Source organism: Calidris pugnax, unplaced genomic scaffold (genome assembly GCF_001431845.1).
Source record: "Calidris pugnax isolate Ruff unplaced genomic scaffold, ASM143184v1 scaffold341, whole genome shotgun sequence".
In the NCBI taxonomy this organism is placed as follows: Eukaryota; Metazoa; Chordata; class Aves; order Charadriiformes; family Scolopacidae; genus Calidris; species Calidris pugnax.
The window spans coordinates 685,990-705,733 of record NW_015091149.1 but is presented as its reverse complement, the minus strand read 5'-3'; the positions used below and the strand labels follow the sequence as shown (position 1 = coordinate 705,733).

Genomic DNA, 19,744 nt, shown 5'->3' with positions numbered 1-19,744 from the left:
GGTTCCTCTTGCTCTGGAGTAAAACATCTGCTGGGTTCATGAGAGCCTTGTGACCTGCTCAAAGTGCAAAGTGTTCTGCTGGGCGGCCACAAACAGCTCCTGCTCCCCGGGGCAGCACCGACTCCTGCACAGCGTCACCCGGGAGAAAAGACAACCCCCCCCCCACCCCCCCATTCCTCTACACAACAATTCACACCCGGCAGCTCTCCCAAAAAGTGAAATACCCAGACTGATGCCCCCCACCACCCTCCCAAACTCCCCCTGAGGCTCTGACCTGGCATCACGGCTACTTGGGCAGAGAAAGAGGAGCCACCAGCCCGGCTCAGGGCACAGAGATGCTCAAGCCCTGTGTCCCGTGGGGACGGGGACCCTGCTCTGGGTCCCCATGAAGCCCTCGCAGCCCCAGCCTCAGCCACTTCTCCAGCACAAACCCACCCCGACGGGGCAGCTCCCACCCCCAGAGGGTCCCAACATCACCCACCAGGCTGGGGGCTGAGCTCAGAGCAATGAGCACAAGGTGCCCACACCGTGGGACAGCCCCCCACCCCAGCACCTCCACCCCCCCGTCCAAGACATCCTTGGATGCAGCAGCATGAGGCTCCGGCAAGCGCAAGAGACTCATTTTCCAAATTATTATGGTTTTTTTGAGCAGCACAGCTCTGGAGAACACGTGCCAAGGCAGGGGCCGGCGGGAGCCAAGCAGAACAAACAACAGGGTCTGGTTCAAGTCAGCTACTGACTCCAGCGACTAAAAAAAGGAGCCCAGACAAAGAGCAGCAACCTTAATGGCATCAAAAAAATCCTCCTCTCCTGTGTTTCTGCTTGTTAGCGCAGGGGAGAGACAGGCGAGAGCTGGGATTTCAAAAGAGCTTAAAGCAGTTAGACGTCTGAATCCCATTCAGCAGCAACAGGAACCCTGTGCTTAATTTCTCCAGCCGCTCTTTGAAGATCTCAGCGATAATTTGCACCTTCCGAGCATGTTTAATCTCAGCCGTTTACAAAAGGCCGGCGAGCGGGCAGGGAGGTTGCTCAGGGGAGTCCCTTTTCCAGGCTCACGAGGGGAAAAAACAGGCATTTACCAAACCCAGCAAGGTCCATCCTGCCTCTGTGGGGGGAGCACCCCCCCCCATCACCGCCCCTGAGCAAAACCTGCCCCTCAACAACACTGGGAGCAGATCCCTGAGGAACCCCAGGAGGCTGGAACAGCAGGGCAGGGACCCAGCACAAGGCAAGAGGGGGCTCCAGGAGCAGGTCCCAGCCCTCCCACTGGTGGAAGGTGTGGAGCTGTGTCCTGGGGGGGGGACAGAGACCCCAGCAGGGCTGAGACCAACCTGGGGAGAGTGGCATGGAGTGGGGACAATGGCACTGCACCCCTGAGATGCTGCCATATGTCTTTGGCCACGTCCACGCCAGGTTGGGTGTAGGACAGAGCATCTCTACCAGCTACGTCTAACTGTGTGACCCAAGTGCTTGGTTGGTGGTTCAAGGCTGAAGACCCTGAGCCCAAGGGGGTGGTAGGAGAGGTCCCACAGCGACCAGGCTGGTCCCACACCCCCAGCCACCTCCCTTGGATCCTCACACACCTTCTCTCTCTTTCTTCCCTTTTCTTTCTTTATTTGCCAACTAATGAACTGCTCTCCAGGGCTACTTTATTACTATTGATTCCAGGAGCAAAATCCAATTGATCTTGGTTAAAATTAACCATCTTTTTAATTGTGGTATAGACGGGCCGTGGCTGGGCAGGAACCGCTCCAAGCCAAGGGCAGGGTGGGCACGTGGCACCAGTGCCCGGCAGCCAGAGGTGCCAGTAATTAAGCCAGAAATTACCTGGTGGGGTTCAAGGACTGGTGTTGTGTAGAAGAGAGATTGCTGTGGGGAGGAAAGGTCCAGCAGTAGATGCCCACCCCCCCCGGGACTCACCGTGTTGAAGTTGGGGAAGAGGTTGAGCGGTGACGTCCCGTTGAGCCGGAAGGTCAGAAAGTGCTTGATGTCCAAGGGGGGGTGAAGGGGACGGCCGGGGATTGGCAACGAGGCGAGGAGGGGGCTGCTGTGTCCGGAGGGACCTGGGGAGGCAGAGGGGAAAGAGCAGCATTAGTGGCAGCGGGGGGGGACACAGCATGTGGGGACATGGCACATGGGGACACGGCACACGGTCTCTGGACCTCCTTGGCAAAAGGTCCCAGCCCGAGGTGGCCCCTGGTCCTCCTCTGCCTTTTGGGCTCAAAACCAGCATCCCAAAGCCATCTTCACGTCAGAGCACCGATGATGCCCGGCAACCCCCGGTGCCACTTTGGGACTGTGCCCAGGCACTCGCCCCCTCCACCACCCCCCCCCGGCCAGGACGAGGACCCGGGGTCAGTGGTGGGCACTCAGCTGTTTGCTCCCCCGGCAGGAGGTGGGCTGGCGCAGGAGCCCAGATACAAATCTGAAATTCCAAATTTGAGGGATTTGCGGAATCTGAGCAGCGAGCGCGGGCCCCGCGGGCACCAACGACCTCTTTCTGGGAGAACGCACACGGGCGGCTCGGCAGCGGCACCGGAGCCGTCCCCGAGCCAGGCCTGACTCCAGGGAAAAAATTACATTTTGCTTCATCAGGCGTGCATTGATCGAGTTAATTTCAGAGTCGCCCAGAAGGGAAATCTGCGAAACTGTTTAAAAATAAATAAATAAAATTGCAGCCACAGCGACAAGGCAGGGAGCAAAAGCAAGCAGAAATGGGTGAACGATGCATAATTAACCTTCTGGGGCGTGAAATGGTATTTCTGCATCAAATCATCGGAGGAGGCAGGGACGGCACCCGGGGAGACGGTCCCCGGGGACCCCCAGCCCCACACACAGCCCCGACCCCGTGAGGAGCAGCAGCCACAGCAAAGGCATTTGGAGCCGGGTTGAGGGGTTTCCACTTGCCTTTGTCAGAGTGTTTTGCGCTGATTGCACTGGGCTTTACAAAAAAATAATATATATACTACATTCACCACTGGGAGGAAGAAGAGGAAGGTTGAACACCTCTGCCACCACCCTCAGTAGCCCAATAAAGGGGATTTGCAGCCCAGCCAATGCCACCATGCTGAAAACCTGGCTCTGCTGCCTGGCACCCAAGGCCAAGGGGTTTGGTGCCCAGAGACCAGCTCCTGCGCCGGGTGGGCGAGTGGTCGGGGGGTGCTGAGGGGCACATGGGCTCCTGGTGATGGCCACTGCCCCACGGCTGCTGCTGCTGCCCCCAACACACTAAGGTCACAACAGACCAAGCCACTCTGGCACGTCCTTGAGCCCAAATTTGTGGATTAAACACATATTCTGGGCTGGGTCTGCAGGCTCGGGCAGGAGAGAGCCCAGAAGCCTCAGCTGAGATGGGACCCTGTGGAGAGGACAGGATCTTTCCCTCCCAGTTCCAATCAAACTGTCCAAGACCCTCCCAGCAAGAAAAGGGCTGAGACCCTCCAACAGCATCATCCCCACTCAGGCACCCCGCGAGGAGGGTGGTAAGGTTTTTCTCCTGGCAAAGGAGGAAAACCAGTGCCTTGCAGGAGGGATGAGCTGTGGCCAGCGTGGCTCACCATCCCCTGGCCACAGAGGGCAGGCAGGGCAGCAGCCACACGGCAAAAGCCAACATCACCACTGGCTTCGGTTTGCCTGAACCTCAGATGATCACAAAAGCATCAGCAGGGCATGTGGGGCAAGGACCCACGCTCTTGGGGCACCTTCCCAAGGTTACAGGGCCGCGCGGCTGCAGCTCCTGCCTTACCTTTGCCGCAGGGGAAATTCCAGCAGCAGCTGCGGGCTGTATTTTTAGGTATTAATTAGACACTCAATTAAAGGGATTTGCTCTGGGGAGAGTGGCAGGGCCCTCAGGTCTGTCTAGAATGACACGACCTTACCCTTGGTGACGGACGTGGCCACCGGCGGGGTGGGCTTTGCTGGTGAATGGCATCCCCAGATGCTGGGTCTGCAGCTCCGGGGGGGGACCGTCCCCCACCGCGGTGCTGTCTCTGTCTGTCCCTCCATTTTGGCAGAGGAGCCCCAACCCCCGCAGCAAACACGGCCACTCCAGCACCGTGCCACCAGCCCCCGGGTCCCACCAGGATGGGATGTGCTCAGGGGTCTGTGGAGGGATGAAAAGGGCCGGTGCAACGGGGGCACCGCGGGTACCCTGCACCCTGGCCAGGCCTCTGTCACCCAGGCAGAGCCACCAAGGTGGTCACGGTGCTGCGTGGGGACATCCCCCCTGCCCCACCACCAAGTTAGTCCCCAACCACAGGCAGGTCTGAGCCGCTGCAGCCCAGGGGGATTGCCTTCTCCCCACACAGCTCCACAGCAAGGGGCCATGGATGCTCTTAACGGAGCAGCCAGACCTGGCTGAAAGATGCCAAGCTACTTGGTGTCACCGCTGCGGTGCCACATGTCCCCTGCCTGGGGCTCAGCCCCGAGCCATCAGCTCAGCCCCTTCCCAGCCCTGCAAAGCTCAGCCCAGCTCCTGTCCTGCAGGCATATGACTCTTGGAGGGGTTCTTTGGAGTTCAAAGACATGTTTCAGTCCTTCATTTAACCAAGCCCACCCAGGACTGTCCCCAGCCCGTCCCCCTCACCTCTCCGCTCCACACAGCCACTACACTGAATTTCACTGAATTTTTAGAGTTGGAAGGAACCATAGAGACCATCTAGTCCAACTCCCTGCTGAAGCAGGATTGCCCAGAGCTTGTCAGAGCATGTCTCTGGGGAGAGTGGCAGGGCCCTCAGGTCTGTCTAGAATGACACGACCTTACCCTTGGTGACGGACGTGGCCACCGGCGGGGTGGGCTTTGCTGGTGAATGGCATCCCCAGATGCTGGGTCTGCAGCTCCGGGGGGGGACCGTCCCCCACCGCGGTGCTGTCTCTGTCTGTCCCTCCATTTTGGCAGAGGAGCCCCAACCCCCGCAGCAAACACGGCCACTCCAGCACCGTGCCACCAGCCCCCGGGTCCCACCAGGATGGGATGTGCTCAGGGGTCTGTGGAGGGATGAAAAGGGCCGGTGCAACGGGGGCACCGCGGGTACCCTGCACCCTGGCCAGGCCTCTGTCACCCAGGCAGAGCCACCAAGGTGGTCACGGTGCTGCGTGGGGACATCCCCCCTGCCCCACCACCAAGTTAGTCCCCAACCACAGGCAGGTCTGAGCCGCTGCAGCCCAGGGGGATTGCCTTCTCCCCACACAGCTCCACAGCAAGGGGCCATGGATGCTCTTAACGGAGCAGCCAGACCTGGCTGAAAGATGCCAAGCTACTTGGTGTCACCGCTGCGGTGCCACATGTCCCCTGCCTGGGGCTCAGCCCCGAGCCATCAGCTCAGCCCCTTCCCAGCCCTGCAAAGCTCAGCCCAGCTCCTGTCCTGCAGGCATATGACTCTTGGAGGGGTTCTTTGGAGTTCAAAGACATGTTTCAGTCCTTCATTTAACCAAGCCCACCCAGGACTGTCCCCAGCCCGTCCCCCTCACCTCTCCGCTCCACACAGCCACTACACTGAATTTCACTGAATTTTTAGAGTTGGAAGGAACCATAGAGACCATCTAGTCCAACTCCCTGCTGAAGCAGGATTGCCCAGAGCTTGTCAGAGCATGTTACTCAGGAGCATCCAGGCGGGTCTTGAAAATCTCCAAAGAAGGGGACTCCACACCCTCCCTGGGCAGCCTGTTCCAGGGCTCTGCCACCCTCACTGGGAAGAAGTTTCTCCTCATATTTGAGTGGAACCTCTTCTGTTCCAACTTGTGCCCGTTGCCCCTCGTCCTCTCACTGGGAACCACTGAAAAGAGTCTGGCTCCCTCCTCCTTCAACCCACCCTTGAGATACTTGTCAGCATTAATAAGGTCTCCCCTCAGCCTTCTCTTCTCCAGACTAAAGAGTCCCAGCTCTCTCAGTCTTTCTTCATCAGGGAGATGCTCCAATCCTTGAATCACCTTGAACCAACCCCCTACACGCGGGTCCACGGAGGGTTTTCTCTGCGAGGCAGAGCAGAGCAACGCGCCGTGTGTGCCAACCTCCCAGAAACACCTTTGCAGGCGGCAGGGACCACGCTGGGGGTTTTCATACCAACAGGAGAATCTGCCAAGGACCCGTCTCCGCAGACGCCGGCTGCCTCGCAGGAGCATCTGGCGCAGGGTCTGCGCCAGGCAGATGGAGACGGGGCTGTTTATTCGCAGGGAGGCAGCCTGGCTCCCTCCCAGTCGGTAGGTGTTGGCGGCAAATTTTGGTGGTGTCTCAAATTCCTTACCCAGGGCTTTAAAGCTTTTTTGTCTCGGGCCAAGCACGGGCTGAACGTGCTCCAGCTCCTTCCAGGAGGCTCTCTGGGAAACGTGTGCGCAGTCCCCCGGTGCCAAGGGCTGCTGGCAGGAGAAGTGGAACAGCGACCAGTGACAACGCTGGAGCACGACCGGAGCTGCCCCAGTGCTGCGTGGGGTCCAGACCAGTAACAGGATTGGACACGCATTGGACTCCTGAAGCAACCAGACCCCACAAACCCAACCTGGACCACCACACAGCAGATCTGCTGGCCCCACACAGCGAGGCTGGGGATGCCCTGGCATGGTAGGTTGGCTCCTTGACCCCAGCAGCCCCCACAGCAGGACTGGCCTCGGCTGAGTGCAGCCCCTCCAGCACCCCCAGCCCCACCAGACCCCCACAGAAAGGAAGGGACAACCCCCCCTGAGGTGCAGAGCTGTTGTGTGCAACCCGCTCCGGCGCTTCCATTGCTCCCCAGCACCCCATGGAACACAAGGATCGTGCAAGCCACGAGCATCATCCTGCTAAATCCTTCCATTTCCAGCGTGCCACAGCCACCTCCCCCACAAGCAGTTAGCCCAGTAGCCCCCAGCAAAGCCCAGCTCAGGGGACCAGGGCACGCTGAGAACCACACGCCTGAGCCGAGAGGAGCTTATGGGCGAGCAGCCTCCACCCAAGGACCCTCATCATCCAACCACCTCCTCCACCCTGGAAGGACACGGACTCTGGGCCATCAGTGGTCACCTGCCACCAGCCCCAAGGACAGAAATCCCCCTTTCCCCACAGGCGCAGGGCACAGGGTGCCCATGGGAGCCTGTGAGGCACCACCAGGCACCCCCAAACACCCCGTCCCACCCACGTATCCAACATGGGGACCCGGGGTGTGATACCACTGGGTCAGACAGATGGCAACCCCCTCCTGGGAGAGATGGGGGGACCCCAGCAGGGGAGGCAGCCGAGTACTGGACCTGGGGCTGTGCAGCCCCTTGGGCCATCCAGGCTGCCCCCAGAGCTGGGAGGGCTCCATAAACCAGGGCTGGGGTGGAGGAAGGTCCAGGGTAGAGGTAGGGAGGGAGGGAGCACCAAGCCCAGGACCCCACGGCCCTTCTGTGTTGCCACAGCACGAGGCAACGCTACAGGAGCAATGGGGACCACCAGAGTTGGGGATGGTGGGGTCAAATCACCCTGTGTCCACGGGACAGCGTGAACTTACCCCAGGAAGGAGCGGAGCCAAATCCTGCGGGAGGACACCGCGCTGAGGGTTAAGGAGCATCCTCCGACGTGATGCTTCAGGCTGCTGCCTCGGCTTTATTGCAGATTAAAATCAGTCAGAAGGGTCTCCTCACCCACCCCGACAGCACTGAAGAAACCACCCCTCCCAGTTAACGCCGGAGGAGCCCCCACGCCAGCCCCCACACGCCGTGCAGCCCCACCAACTCCACCACGAGCTCCAAGGGCTCCCGACGGCTCCACTCGCTGCGGGGTCGGGGGATGCTTAAAAAGGTAAAAACCCAAGGTGAACAGCTGGGGTTTGTCCCAAAAGCGGACGTTAGAAGACTCTCTCAAGGTCGCAGAGAGCTCAGAGGGCAAAGGGGACACAGGTGTGTGATGCCGCTTTGAAAAGACCAGGAATTCACTACTTATTATTTTTGGACCCCTGCTTATAATTTATTCTGTCATTGCAAAAAAAAAAGTCCTTTTAGATATCTTTAAACACTAGGAAAATTAAGATAGACCTTTTTAATATATATATAGTTATATATATATTTATATATATACACACATACACATATATACACAATGATGCATTTTAAAGTTACTATTTCCTCATTGATTACAGTGTCATTCTCTAAATCTCTTGCTCTTGAAATGATCATGACTTGATGCCACTGCTAAAAATACCCTGTGCTGTGTGCACAGAACACCAACAAGACACCGCCAGGCATTTCAGGGTTTGCCACCGAGCTAGAAAGATGCACCGCCTCTTCTGCATTCGTTCTCGAGGCTCCAAACCAACAAAAAAATCAGATATTTTTGCAGAGTATTAAGGAAAAGCTGCTGGGTATAATTGTGCAAAGGCAACGTGATGTTTGAGCTCAAGAGAAGATTTGCCTTCCTCTCCCAAAACCAAAATAACAACAAACCCTTGAAAACAAACCTCATTGGGATGTGGGATTTCAGGTGGCCCCAAGATTTTAAACTAACGGCCAATTCAGACAGACGTTTGGGGGAGGAGGGAGGGATGGTTGTGGGACCAGCATGGCTTCGTGAAGGATCCTATTTCCTCTTCCCAGCGTGGAGCAGGTCATCATGCACCAGCGGCCACCCGGCCTCAGCGGTGACCAGTGAAGGGGAAAGGTGGCATCAAGTGGGGCCTTGGAGGTGCCCACAGGACCTGGCTCCCTGCCCGCAGGGCTCTGCCTTCACCGGCCACCGCTCACTTCACCTGCGCCACAATGAAGCCCGACTCCCTCATGCTCTCGTAGTACTCGATGGCCAACGCAAAGTCAAACTCGCTGATGGCCGGCCCGTCGATGGCAATCTTCATGAGGTCAGAGAGCCCCTCGTCCTTTGCATGGTGTGACCGTCCACGCTTCAGCAGCTCCCGGCCTCGGCTGATCTTCTCAGCAAGGACCGAGCCCAACGGCAAGGCCAGGGCGATGGCTGCGAGGGCAGCAAAGTCCGGGAAGAGCTCATGCATCTCAGAGTTGCTGTAGACCAGCTTGACGCAGAGGTCCTTGAAGGAGAGCTGGCTGAGGCTGAAGACGATCCGCTTGAAGAGGGGGAAATCGCTCAGGGCCCTCTCGCTCACCACCACCCGGGAGTAGGCCTGCAGGAGGAAATTCAACTCACTGACCCCATAGCTGCCAATGTCCTCCAAAGACTGGGGGTAGCACTTGGGGTTGAAGATGGCAGAGAAGGAGCTGATGGCCTCCAGGACGCTGCTGGGGAACCTGTCCAGCAGGTTGCCCCGCACGCTCTCCAGGTAGCTCTCCTTCAGGTGCTCAAAGTGCTTCAGGTGCACCTTGGAGCAGTTGGCCAACTCAACGCCCTTGTAGTAGAGACGGCTCTCGCCCTCCCGGTCATCCCGCGGGTGCTCATTCATCTCGTTGAGGAACTCCTGAAGGTTCTGGCCACTGGTGCTCTTCTGGGCCTGCAGGGTGGTGGCCGTGGCAGAGACGATGGGCTTCAGGATGGAGAGGTCAAAGTCCTCAATCTGGAAGAAGCGGCTGAGTTTCTGGAAGATGGGGAGGACATCCAGGAGGATCTTGGTGAAGGCCACAAACTGGAACTTCTTGAGCTCTTCGCAGAGGCCATGGGCCACCGGTGACCGCTCTGCCTCGCTCTCCAGCAGCAGCACCAGCGTGGGCCACGAGGAATCGATGGCTTCCACAGCTGGGAAAATAGAAGTCCAGTGGATGGCTTTGGGGCTCCCAAGGTCTATCTCACAGAGGTCCAGGACACTCCGCAGCTCCTGCAGGCCGTTGCTTTCCCCCCTGAAGCTGGAGTAGAGCCTGTACACGGCGTCCACAGTGGTCTCGTATTTCTGGAGGTATTCAATGCTGACGATGCTCTCGGCTGGCAGCAGGGACCTGCCGTGGGACAGGCAGTGCATCTCCATGAGGAGCGGGCAGAGGGAGGTCAAGGCGGTCCCCACCCCGCTCAGCCGCTCGGCCACCAGCGAGGCGCTGTCGGCGCTGAGCCAGGTGATCTTCATGGTGGGGATGCCGAAGGAGCGCATCACCTCGCCCACCTTGCCCGCCACCGTGGAGGCCTCCCCGGCGGGCAGCTCGAAGCTCCCCAAGAAGGTGGCGGAGGTCTGCCCGCTGCAGGGGGAGACGGTGGTGGTGAACACGGCCAGGCTGCGGTGCTCCAGGACGTCCACCGTCTCGTCCACCACCAGCCCGACAAACGGCGAGGCTTTGATCCTGTGCCTGTGCTCGTTGTGCAGGACTTTGGCGATGGCTGCCTGGGGCAGGCGGAGGAGGTGCCGGGGGGCAGGTGATGGTGGTGGTGGTGGTCGGGGTGGGGGGGGGGAAAGAGAAACACAGATCAACTCCCAAAGCCGGGGGAGACGCAGAGCACCCGGAGCCACGCCATCGGCACGGCTCCCCCCCTCACATCACCCCAAGAGCGGCGCGGGGTCCCCAGTAGAGAGAAGCCCTGAAATAGGCTGTAAATACAACGCACACACAAGCTGGAAATCCCTTTTTTTCCCCCCAAATACACCGTCTCCTCCCGCTCCCAGCCTGCAGCCCAGGCACAGGGTGAAGCTGCAGAAAGTCCAGGGGTCCCCATCCTGAGCTGGGGGTCAGAGCCCCACGGCTTCAGTGGGACCAAAGGGTACCAGGGCAGCACTGAGCCCCCGGCCCCCCGAGACCCTGCCCATGCCAGGAACGAGCCAACAACCCGTTGCCCGGGCTCAAACTTCAGCCATAGCCTCCGTGCTGTGCGGGCAGCCATGCAGGGGCAGCAGCAGCAGCACCAAAACCTTCTGGCATCTCCTCCTTCTCTGCTGCGTTTTCCCCGTCTCAGGCAAACGCCCCGGTTTGAAGGGAAAACTTCCTGGGTGCGTGTGTGAACGCCGTAGGTAGCACTTCAGGCTGAGCAATCTAATTAGCGGATTTAGTCTATCTGCAGCAAAATAAGGCTCTTTAGAGATCGAAAAAAAAAAAAAAGCCTTGGCAAATGGCCAAGGCTCGCTAAAAATTTAATTTGATTTTAACAGGCATGAAGCGTTTGTAAAATTAAGAAAATCCTTTCTAAACTCTCCGGCTACTTGATCTTTCTGATCACTCAGTTGAGGGCAAAAGAGGAAAAACCCACAGTGCTCGTGTGCTAATTTAACTCCTGAGCCTTCATCCCCCAAGCAGCCTGGCAGGCTCGGTCGGGAGAGGATGCTCCTGCTCTCCCTGTCTCTCTGGAACCATACGTGTGACCAGGAGCCTGAGGTGCCTTTGATGGACCCCATCACCTTCTCCTGGTCTGTCAAACCGGGGAATGACACCAAGAAAGTGCCGCGTTAACGTTTAACGTGGAGGAACTCTCAGTTTCCACCAAAACTCCCAGAGAAGAGGAGCATCGCCTGGCTCCCCCATGGGACCAGAGCTCGCCCCAGCTCAGCCTGATTGTGTGGACCAAGCTGGTGGTCCCAAGCACATCAGGACGTGTCCTGGTGCCACGGGGTACATTTACCTGTCCAAGGATGGGGACAGAGGTCTGTCCATCAGCAAACGCTGACGCAGAGGCTGTGGGTGCTCCCCGGCACCCAACGACCTCAACCCCCGCTCTGCCCTGAGACAGGGACACCAGCTCCCTGCCAGCCCCTGGGGCACCCAGCTTCTGTGCTCCTGGCCTTGTGCCACCAGCAGGATCCAGAGATCCCTGCTCTGAAGACAACTCTGGCCCCGGTGAGGTATTTATCGGGGCCCAGGGGGTGGGAGCTCCTGCTTAAGGCTCGGGTTCACACACGCAGCACATGAAACGAAGCCAAGTGGGTGCTGGAGATGCTGGAAGGGGCACTGGGAAGTGAGGAGCAGGCACCCACCCTGTCCCAATGAAGGTGGTGGGTGCAGCAGCCCCACGGCACCACCCAGCCCCAGCATCAGCCCCAGGCGCAGAGCCCCCAGCCCTCCATACACACCTGCATCTCCCTGATGCTGCTGGGGTGGTAGAACTCGCTGTGCTCGGAGGCCAGCAGCGCCTGGCACAGGTTGAACTTCTGGAAGTCCAGCAGGGAGGAGCACTTCTCCTCCGGGATCTCCTCCTTCGCCATCCAGTAGACAGTGGTGAGGACGGCCACCTTCGCCGGGTTCACCTCCACCTTGATGACCGAGCGCAGCTCCGGGTGGCCGTGGTGGACGCGGGTCTCGAAGGCCAGCTGCTCCCGGTTCACCGCCAGCGCCTGACGGTGGGCGCCGGAGGTGACGTGCCGCAGCAGGGCATGGCGCTGGAAGTTGTCCGTGCCCACGGTAAAGGCGTTCTCCGCTTTACCGTGCTTGTTCTTCACCAGCGCCTGCCGACACTCTATGCAAAACATGAGTTTCCTCTCATAGTCAAACTCCAGCCAAGTAAATTCTTCCTTCCAGTGCTCATTGAAATAGCGCTTACACTTTTTATTGGAATTGGAAGTTTCCCCAGCTGGCTTTTTCCCTGGAGGCACCATATTGCTGTGGCTGGGAAATCAAACACTACGCTCGAACTGAGACGTGCCTTGGAGGAGCAGCCTCTACATTTAATTTAGTAAGAAGGTCTATTACAACTCTCCTGGTTCGACTGGAGATGAAAGAGACACAAGGGAAAGGGATTAGGGCTCTGCAAACCCCAGCCTGCGCTCATCGTTTGCTCCTGCCCCCTAACAAAGCGCTGCGGTTGCACCGTGGTGGCTGAGGGCTCTGTGACACCCCCGGCACCGTGCGGGGGATCCCACTGAGCCCTGGTGTCACCAGCAGCTCTGGGTGTCGGCGGAGGGACCGGCACACACGCCTGGTCCTCCTCAGAATCACGGGGACACCTCAACACGCTCCCCATCACACCAGACCCTCCAGATGCTGGAACCCCCATTGAACCAAAGGGCTGGAAACGAGTGTTCAGCCCCCGAGGAGCAGCCCCCGCTGCCACCAGTGACTGCCAGAGACCTGGAGCCGGAGGAGGATGAGCTGGAGGCCAGCTCAGGAACACGTGCTGGGGGCTGCATGCACCCGGGTGTGTTTTCCTTCATCCCTTGCTTGTCTCCATCCCAGGAAACTGCCAAAGCCACTCTGTGCCCCGTGCCCACGCTCTGCTGCCAGCACCCAGCCCAGCCAGGGCCCGCTCCAGCCAGGGCTCCCAAGGCTCCAAAGCGCTTACACACATGGATAAACCCGGCACCTGAAGCATTTGAGCATCCTCTGAACTCCCTCCCCATACTCAAACCCCACTCAGTCCGATCCTCCCTACGCTCTTCCATGAACTGGATTGAAACCCCAAACTGAGCCTTCATAACGGCGGTCTCAGGGTTTCCTCTGCTGTTGCCAGCACCCGTCAGACATTCCCTGGGGACACGGGCTCTGCCAGGGCTGGGATTGCACCCATGTCCCCACTGTGCCCCTACGAGGCTCGGGACTCGTCCCCGAAGCAGAGGAGGTGGCCGTGGGAGCCACCAAGCAGCAGGGACAGCTCTGCCACCGTCGAGAGCCTCGCTCATGGTTGATGTGCCCAGCCTGCCCCGATGCCCACACCAGGCAGACGTCGAGCTCACCGTGTCCTGGCTGACACCAGGACGATGCACAGCCCCGGGGGGTGGGGGGGTGGTTTCCTTCATTCCCTCCCTGTCACCGACCCCATTTGCTCCCAAACCCGTCCCTACCTGCACCCAGCCCAAGCACTCGCTCCAGCAAAACCTGCTACCTTGGAAAGGGGAAAAATGACAAAAAAAAAGAAGTGTTTTTAGTGTGTGGGGTGTGCGGGGCTGGGAGAGCTCGGGCTGGAGCGGGGATGCACCACGGCACCGTGTCCTGCACCCCCGCAGCGCTGCCGTGCACCAGCCCCAGGCACCCTTCACCCTGCACCTCGCTCCCCAAAAAAGCCACACCGTGTTTCCTCAGGGACCCGGGAGGGGGCTCAGGAGTGGGGGGTGTCACTGCCGTACCCCCACCAGCCCACGGCTCCCCCCGTCGGGGCAGCAGCTCTCCCTGCGGGGAAGTTTGGGCAGGATTTACTGGCCACTGCTTTGACCCTCGCACCCGGCTGCGTCAGCCCTGGCTACCGGCCACTGGCCACCTATTGCCCACCCGGGTGAGGGCGAGTGGAGCAGCATGCGAGCCCAGCACCCAGCCCTGCGTGCCCCCCCGGCCCCGCACGCCCGCCCTCCCCCTACATACGTACCATTGAAAGGCTGCCATAAAGCCTTGGGGTGAGGGGGGGGCTTGCAAACTTCCCAGATTTTGGTTTTTAAATAGGAAAAAAAAAAAAACCAAACCAAAAACCTAATTAAAAAAAAAAAAACAAACAAATCCCTGCCAAACAATGCAAAGCCAGTTAAAAAAAAAATAAAAAAAAATAAAAATAAAAAGGAAGGCAGCAGGGGGGAGGCAGGGAGCGGTGGTGGGCACCCCCCTGCCCCTGGTGGCCCCCCCCTCAGTGTCCCACCGGCCCCGAGCGTGGCGGCTGCGGGAACAAAGCCTGCGGCTGCCGCCCGCGCTCACGGGAGCACGGGAGCAGCCATCTTGCGGCGAGGACTGTCTGGCTCCGCCGATGCTCCCGGCAGCCCACGGCGGCAGTGGCCACTAGCGGTGGCCGGGATGGGGGAAGGCCGCGTGGCTGTGGCCTGGCCACGGGGACGGCGGGGATGGTGGCCACGGTAGCCAAGCAATGGGTTCAGACCCCTAGGGAAGGGGAGCAGCCCTATGGATGCTGCTGGCCCACTGGGACATCTTCCCCCCATGGTGTGAGGAGAGCAGAGGTGATGGGCATCAGGGTGCCCACCTCCTGGCCCCCCAGGACCACTAGTCCCCGTCCCTTGGCTGAGGGCTGAGCTGCAGAAGTGCCCGTGTCCAGCCGGGATGGGTGTCTCGGGGCTCAGGCAGAGCCCGGACCCCAGCACCCCACAAGCTCCCATCCCTGCCCACGGGCACAAGTTGCTCCACCAAAGGGGTCCAGACCCTCCACGGGACTTGGACCACGCTCCTGGACTGGGACTGGCCCCCATGCCTGGCACCCAGCCCCTCTGCTAGGGTCCCAAACAAGCCTGGGGCTCCACTCATGCCAAAAAAACCCTTTTTTTTAGCGCTAAATGCAGGTGACATTTAGACCCCCTCAGCTTCTTCCAAAAACAGGATTTTGTGCTACCTTTGCTTTCCCTCAAACAAGTCTGCTGAGAACACAAAAATCCCCAAAAGCGCTGGTGTCCATGGGAGCCCCCGACGGCAACATCCCACCCGTTCCCCAGCCCCCCAGCAGGGACAGGGTGCCCGGGTGCCAGAGGATGCTCTAGGTCCCCACTCCAGAGGATGCTCTAGGTCCCCACTCCCCCCACTCCCGGTGCTGAGACCGGCCCCGACAAGGTCCGCGGCCCCTCGGTATGTGCCGGGATTAGGGGCTGCATTGTACCTGGCTCCGACTGGCTCCTCCGCACCAGGGAGGGGACGCAGCCCCTCAGTGAATTCCTCTCTTTGGGCTCCTCCACATGTCCCGGGGCGAGAGGCTCTTCCTGAGCTGGGGACATTCCTGCCCGGCCACCCCAGCCCAGGGCTAATGCGAACAGGAGCTGGGTGAAACTAGAGACGGGCTCCCAGGGGTGAAAATATGCACTATTTATTCTTGTGCTAATGCAAGCGAGAAAGGAGGATTTAGCCTTTTTAATCAGTTTTCAGGCAGAAGGATGCCAAATTCCCTGACTCGCATCCCGAGCAGGACTGCAAAGGTCACTGGTCCCCGTGGCCCTGCGGGCTGGGACTGACCCGATCCTCATGGCCCCGGCACTGGGACCCACCAGCAGGACCTTGGGTCCTACTTTTCCCCCCCCCAGTTCCCAAAGTGAGCAGCCGGGTCCAACCCCATGGGCTTCTCCTGCCCCAAACTGTTGGGAAAGCCACCGAGCCTGGAGCAGAGGAACGGGGAGCCCCCCCGGAGCCCCAGGCAAAGTCCTGGAAAACAGGTGGATTTGGCAAAAGCACTCTCTGCCCACCCTCCCCTCCGCTGTCACCAGCACCAAATGCACTCGTGGGACTAAGGTTGAAACATCCCACCTGAAACAGCCTTTTAATGGCCCTTTTATTTTTTTTCTCCATAAAGTTACATTTTTTAAAGACTCCAGCTTTAACCTGGATCTTGGGCAGCATTGGCAGGATGTCCCTGACCCTCGCAAGCACCTGCATCCCTGCAGGACGTCAGATGCCCCTCCTAAAGGAGCTGAAATGGAAATAATTCCCTTTCCCCCTGTGCAGGAGCCTTGGTTTGATTCGATCATTGCTATTTTTCCCCCCTGGGGACATGGCTCGAGCACCCGGGGGGGCAGGTGCCGTGTCTGCACGAGCACATTCATCACCGGGGCACGAGGGCTGCCCCATGAGCCACACTTTCCACTGGAGCCCGCACCTTCCATGGCCCCACCAGACCCCAGGGACATCGCTCCTGTCGGGGACACGGGGACACAGACCCTGCCAGCTTCACCCCTACGCCCCAGGATGGGGTTTCCCCACGGGTTTTTCACCGCATTGACATGAAGCCAGGGAACCTGGGGACCCCAGACATGTCACCCCAGAAAATATTAAATCCCCGAGTCCAAACAAATTGGAGAGGTTTTGTTTTCCTGCTCGGCTTTAACCCAGGCTCTGGGGAACGACTCAGGCTTTTCAGGGAAGGGGAGCTGCTGGCACTGACCCCGGAGACCCCCGGCCCCTCACAGCCCACCCTGGGGTGCCAGGCTCCCCCAACCACCCCCTCCCCTCCATCGCATGGGGATGGGTTGGGGACACTCCAGCTCTGCACAGGGAAGATTTTGGGGGGAGGGAAGGCACAAGGGTGCAGGGGGTGGGATGCAGGGGGAGGGATGATGCACAGCCCCAGCCCCACTGCCAGGCTCTGCCCCCCACCACTGCCACCCTTGAGATGGTGACAGCTCGATTTCCTCTCAGCCGCGTGTGGCGGAGGACGGGGGCTGCGAGGAGCCGTGTCTGGCGGAGAAGAGAGCCGTCCCCCTGTGCCACAGACACTGCTCAGCACCCTGTCAGCTCAGACAAATTAAAAATACCCCCGCAGCCCCCCCGGGGCTGTTCCACAACCAGATCAGGCAGCGCTGGCTCATCCCGGGGGATCGGCTGTTTGGCAGCATCGCTGCACAGAGACCGGGGGGGTCACAGGGATGAGCGGGTACCCCGGCTTGGGGAAGGGGATGGGGCACATCCTGGGGGACCCCAATATTTCCCTGCTGTGTCCCAGCTCTCCCTGGGTGCTCAGGACTGGGGGGTGTTCCTCTCTGCCAGTGCCCTTCCAGCACCGCTGCGGGCACAGGGGCTCACTCAGGTCCTTGCGAAGGGACCTGGATGGGCAGCAGGACACAGAGAGGTGACCATGGGGTGCTGCTGGAGGAAGAAGCCCCCCCATAGTGGCTGGCACGGGGACCCCCAGTCCCCCCAGCTCCCAGGAGGCTGCCTCGCGCCTCCCTCCCCTGCGCAGCCTCCTCACAACCTTTTGCTGCGTGACTCGAGCTGGCAGGGAACAAGCCTTGAAATAAACTCAGATGACATCCCTGCAAACTCGGGGGCATGGCCACGGACAGGATTATTCGTCTGGGCTGAGGAGAAGGGGGGGAAAATGTTCATTTCTCCCCCGCCAGTGACCCCAGCTCCGGGCTAAGGCTGCTCCCATCGGATGGGGCCGGTTCCTGCTCTGCCACGGAGCAGCCGAGAAGGGCAAAGCCCTTTTGGCAAAGAGCAGGAGCAGGAACAGGGACAGGGTGATCTCCCACCCCAGGCTCCCTCCCAGCTCATGTCCCTGGTCCCCGAGAGGCAACACAGCCACATCCAGCTCCCGGGAGCCATAACCCTGCCCAACTGGTGAAATAAATGCTTTCTGGGGGGCAAAACTGGACGCACATCTTGCTCATCAAGCCTCTTTTCCTCCCCATGGCCACAAGCATCAAGCCTGCCTCCCCTCGGATTTTAATTCCCAGCAATGCCCCCCCCTTGCAGAGCCCCTATCCAGCCCCCCACGGGCTCAGCATCCCGGCCCAGACCCCGCTGATCCCCCCGACAGGTACCAGGGAGCTCAGAAAGAAGCAGGGCTAATCCTGACCCGGGGCAGTGAGTGTTAAACACCGACCCGGGCTCTGCTCCCCAAATTCCTGCCCTCCTTCCCTCCCCACCATCACCTTCTCCTGAGGGGTCAAGGTCCTTCCAAAACACAGGGAGCTGAGTGGGGGGAGAGAGACTGGAGCCCCAGATTAGTTCAGCCTTTATTCCGAGCATCATTTAAATCATAAAAAATTACAGCCGAGTCCAATTCATTATGGCCAGGGAACGACTGACAGAAATGAAAAGGGGAAAAAAGATACTCAAATTGATGCTTTCTCACCGTTCCAGTGAAATAACCAATTTGGAACAAATTAAGGGGCTCCCGTCTCTCCCAGCCTTTTCAATTGCCTCTGAGCCAACGCACATTTTTCATAGCGCAGCGTTTCCTCCATTAGCAGTGAAAATTAATGATTTCTATTATTGAAGCACCTGAAGGCAGGTGCCTCCCTCGCACACCGGGGCTGGGCTGGCCCTTGTTGGCCCTGAGGGGATGGATGGGCTCAGAAAGATAAGTGACATGGCCAAGGCCACCCAGCAGGTCGGTGGCAGAGCCAGGCTCAGGGCTGGTGGCCATCCCATCCCCACAGCGATGCACGCAGACCACCACGGTGAGGCCCAAACCACCCCGTGGGACAGTGTCACGGCTGTCCCCAGTGTCCCCCCCAGCAGTGAAATCACACGGGGCATCAGGCAATCCCTCCTGGTGCTGTAAGTGGGGGGCGAGGGGGAATCACCCCACCTGCAGCGGGTCCTGACTGCATTCGGGGTGCGAATCACTGGGGGCTGAGACTCTCAAACCCCAATCCATCTCCATTTCCCCCCCACAAGGTCACAGCCCTTTGCCTCCCCCCCCACCCCAATCTTTGTGCCCCCGTTGCCGTTCCCAGGAGCCCCAAGCACAGCACCCATCCTGCCAGCAGCTCCCCTTGGGCCAGCCTGGCCATGCCTGGGGTTTGGAACCAGACACACATCTGTCATTATTTTTTAATTAGATTTTTATTCCCTACCGCTAGTATTTCACTGTAATTTCCGCCCCTCCTACCCAGGGCCGTGCTAATATCATCACTTCGGAGAAGAGTGGGAACAGGCAGCCCACTCCTCCCAGCATCCCGCTCAGAAAAAGATTAAAAAAAAGCAACCTGTGAAATGCCCAACCCCTGGAGTCATCACCAGCTCCAGGACATCAGGCGGGTGCTGGAATGGGGCATCAAAGCCCCGGCACCGGCAGCGCAGCCACCACCAGCCCCTGGGGAGCATCATCCCCGCAGAAACTTCAAAAAAACTCCACGTTGGCTCAAAATACCTGTGAGGAACCCAGGGCTCCTGCCAGGGGAGGGAGAAATAAAAAAAAAAGGTCTAAAAAAAATTTGTGAATTACACCCTCGGCTTGATGCTGGAAAGGCAGTGATATTTTCTAGCCCACATCAGACTGGAGGTCAAGATTAGATGACAGTTTGGTCTAAAAATACTCGGAAGGGAAGGCTGACCCCCCCCCCCCCCCCCCCCTTGGGGGTGTCGCTCACAGTTGAAAGCAGGGGACAGATGTTTTCCCCAGGCCATTTCTCAGAGCAAGCCCCTGGCAATAAAAACAACTGCTGCATTTACAGGGGAAATTCACCCAAAACAACCTTCGGGAAAGCTCAGTCCCATCATCTGATGAAGGATCCCCAAAGCCAGACCCAGGTCTGAGTGGGGGGGGGGGGGTGGAAGGCCCCCACCC

The 19,744-nt window shown here is 59.2% G+C and overlaps 2 protein-coding genes across 3 annotated transcripts in view; both read right to left on the bottom strand.

Annotated features, from left to right (window-relative positions):
• The window catches only part of LOC106898018 (zinc finger protein 385C-like), a 55,894-nt gene that overhangs the window by 12,872 nt on the left and 23,278 nt on the right, over positions 1-19,744 (bottom strand). The window contains 1 exon segment of the mRNA XM_014959074.1: positions 1,921-2,063. Within this exon segment, the coding sequence (XP_014814560.1) occupies positions 1,921-2,063 (143 nt within the window).
• LOC106898114 (zinc finger protein 862-like) lies at positions 7,931-14,240 on the bottom strand. 2 transcript variants are annotated; one of them, XM_014959203.1, is made up of 3 exons: positions 14,117-14,240; positions 11,895-12,526; positions 7,931-10,220 (listed from the first exon to the last, which is right to left on the bottom strand). In XM_014959203.1, exons 2-3 carry the CDS (start codon positions 12,414-12,416, stop codon positions 8,688-8,690), a joined length of 2,055 nt encoding a protein of 684 aa, XP_014814689.1. In that variant the 5' UTR covers positions 12,417-12,526; positions 14,117-14,240; the 3' UTR covers positions 7,931-8,687. The 2 variants fall into 2 exon arrangements, with proteins under 2 accessions (XP_014814689.1, XP_014814690.1); XM_014959204.1 differs by lacking the exon at positions 14,117-14,240 and having other exon boundaries at positions 11,895-13,532.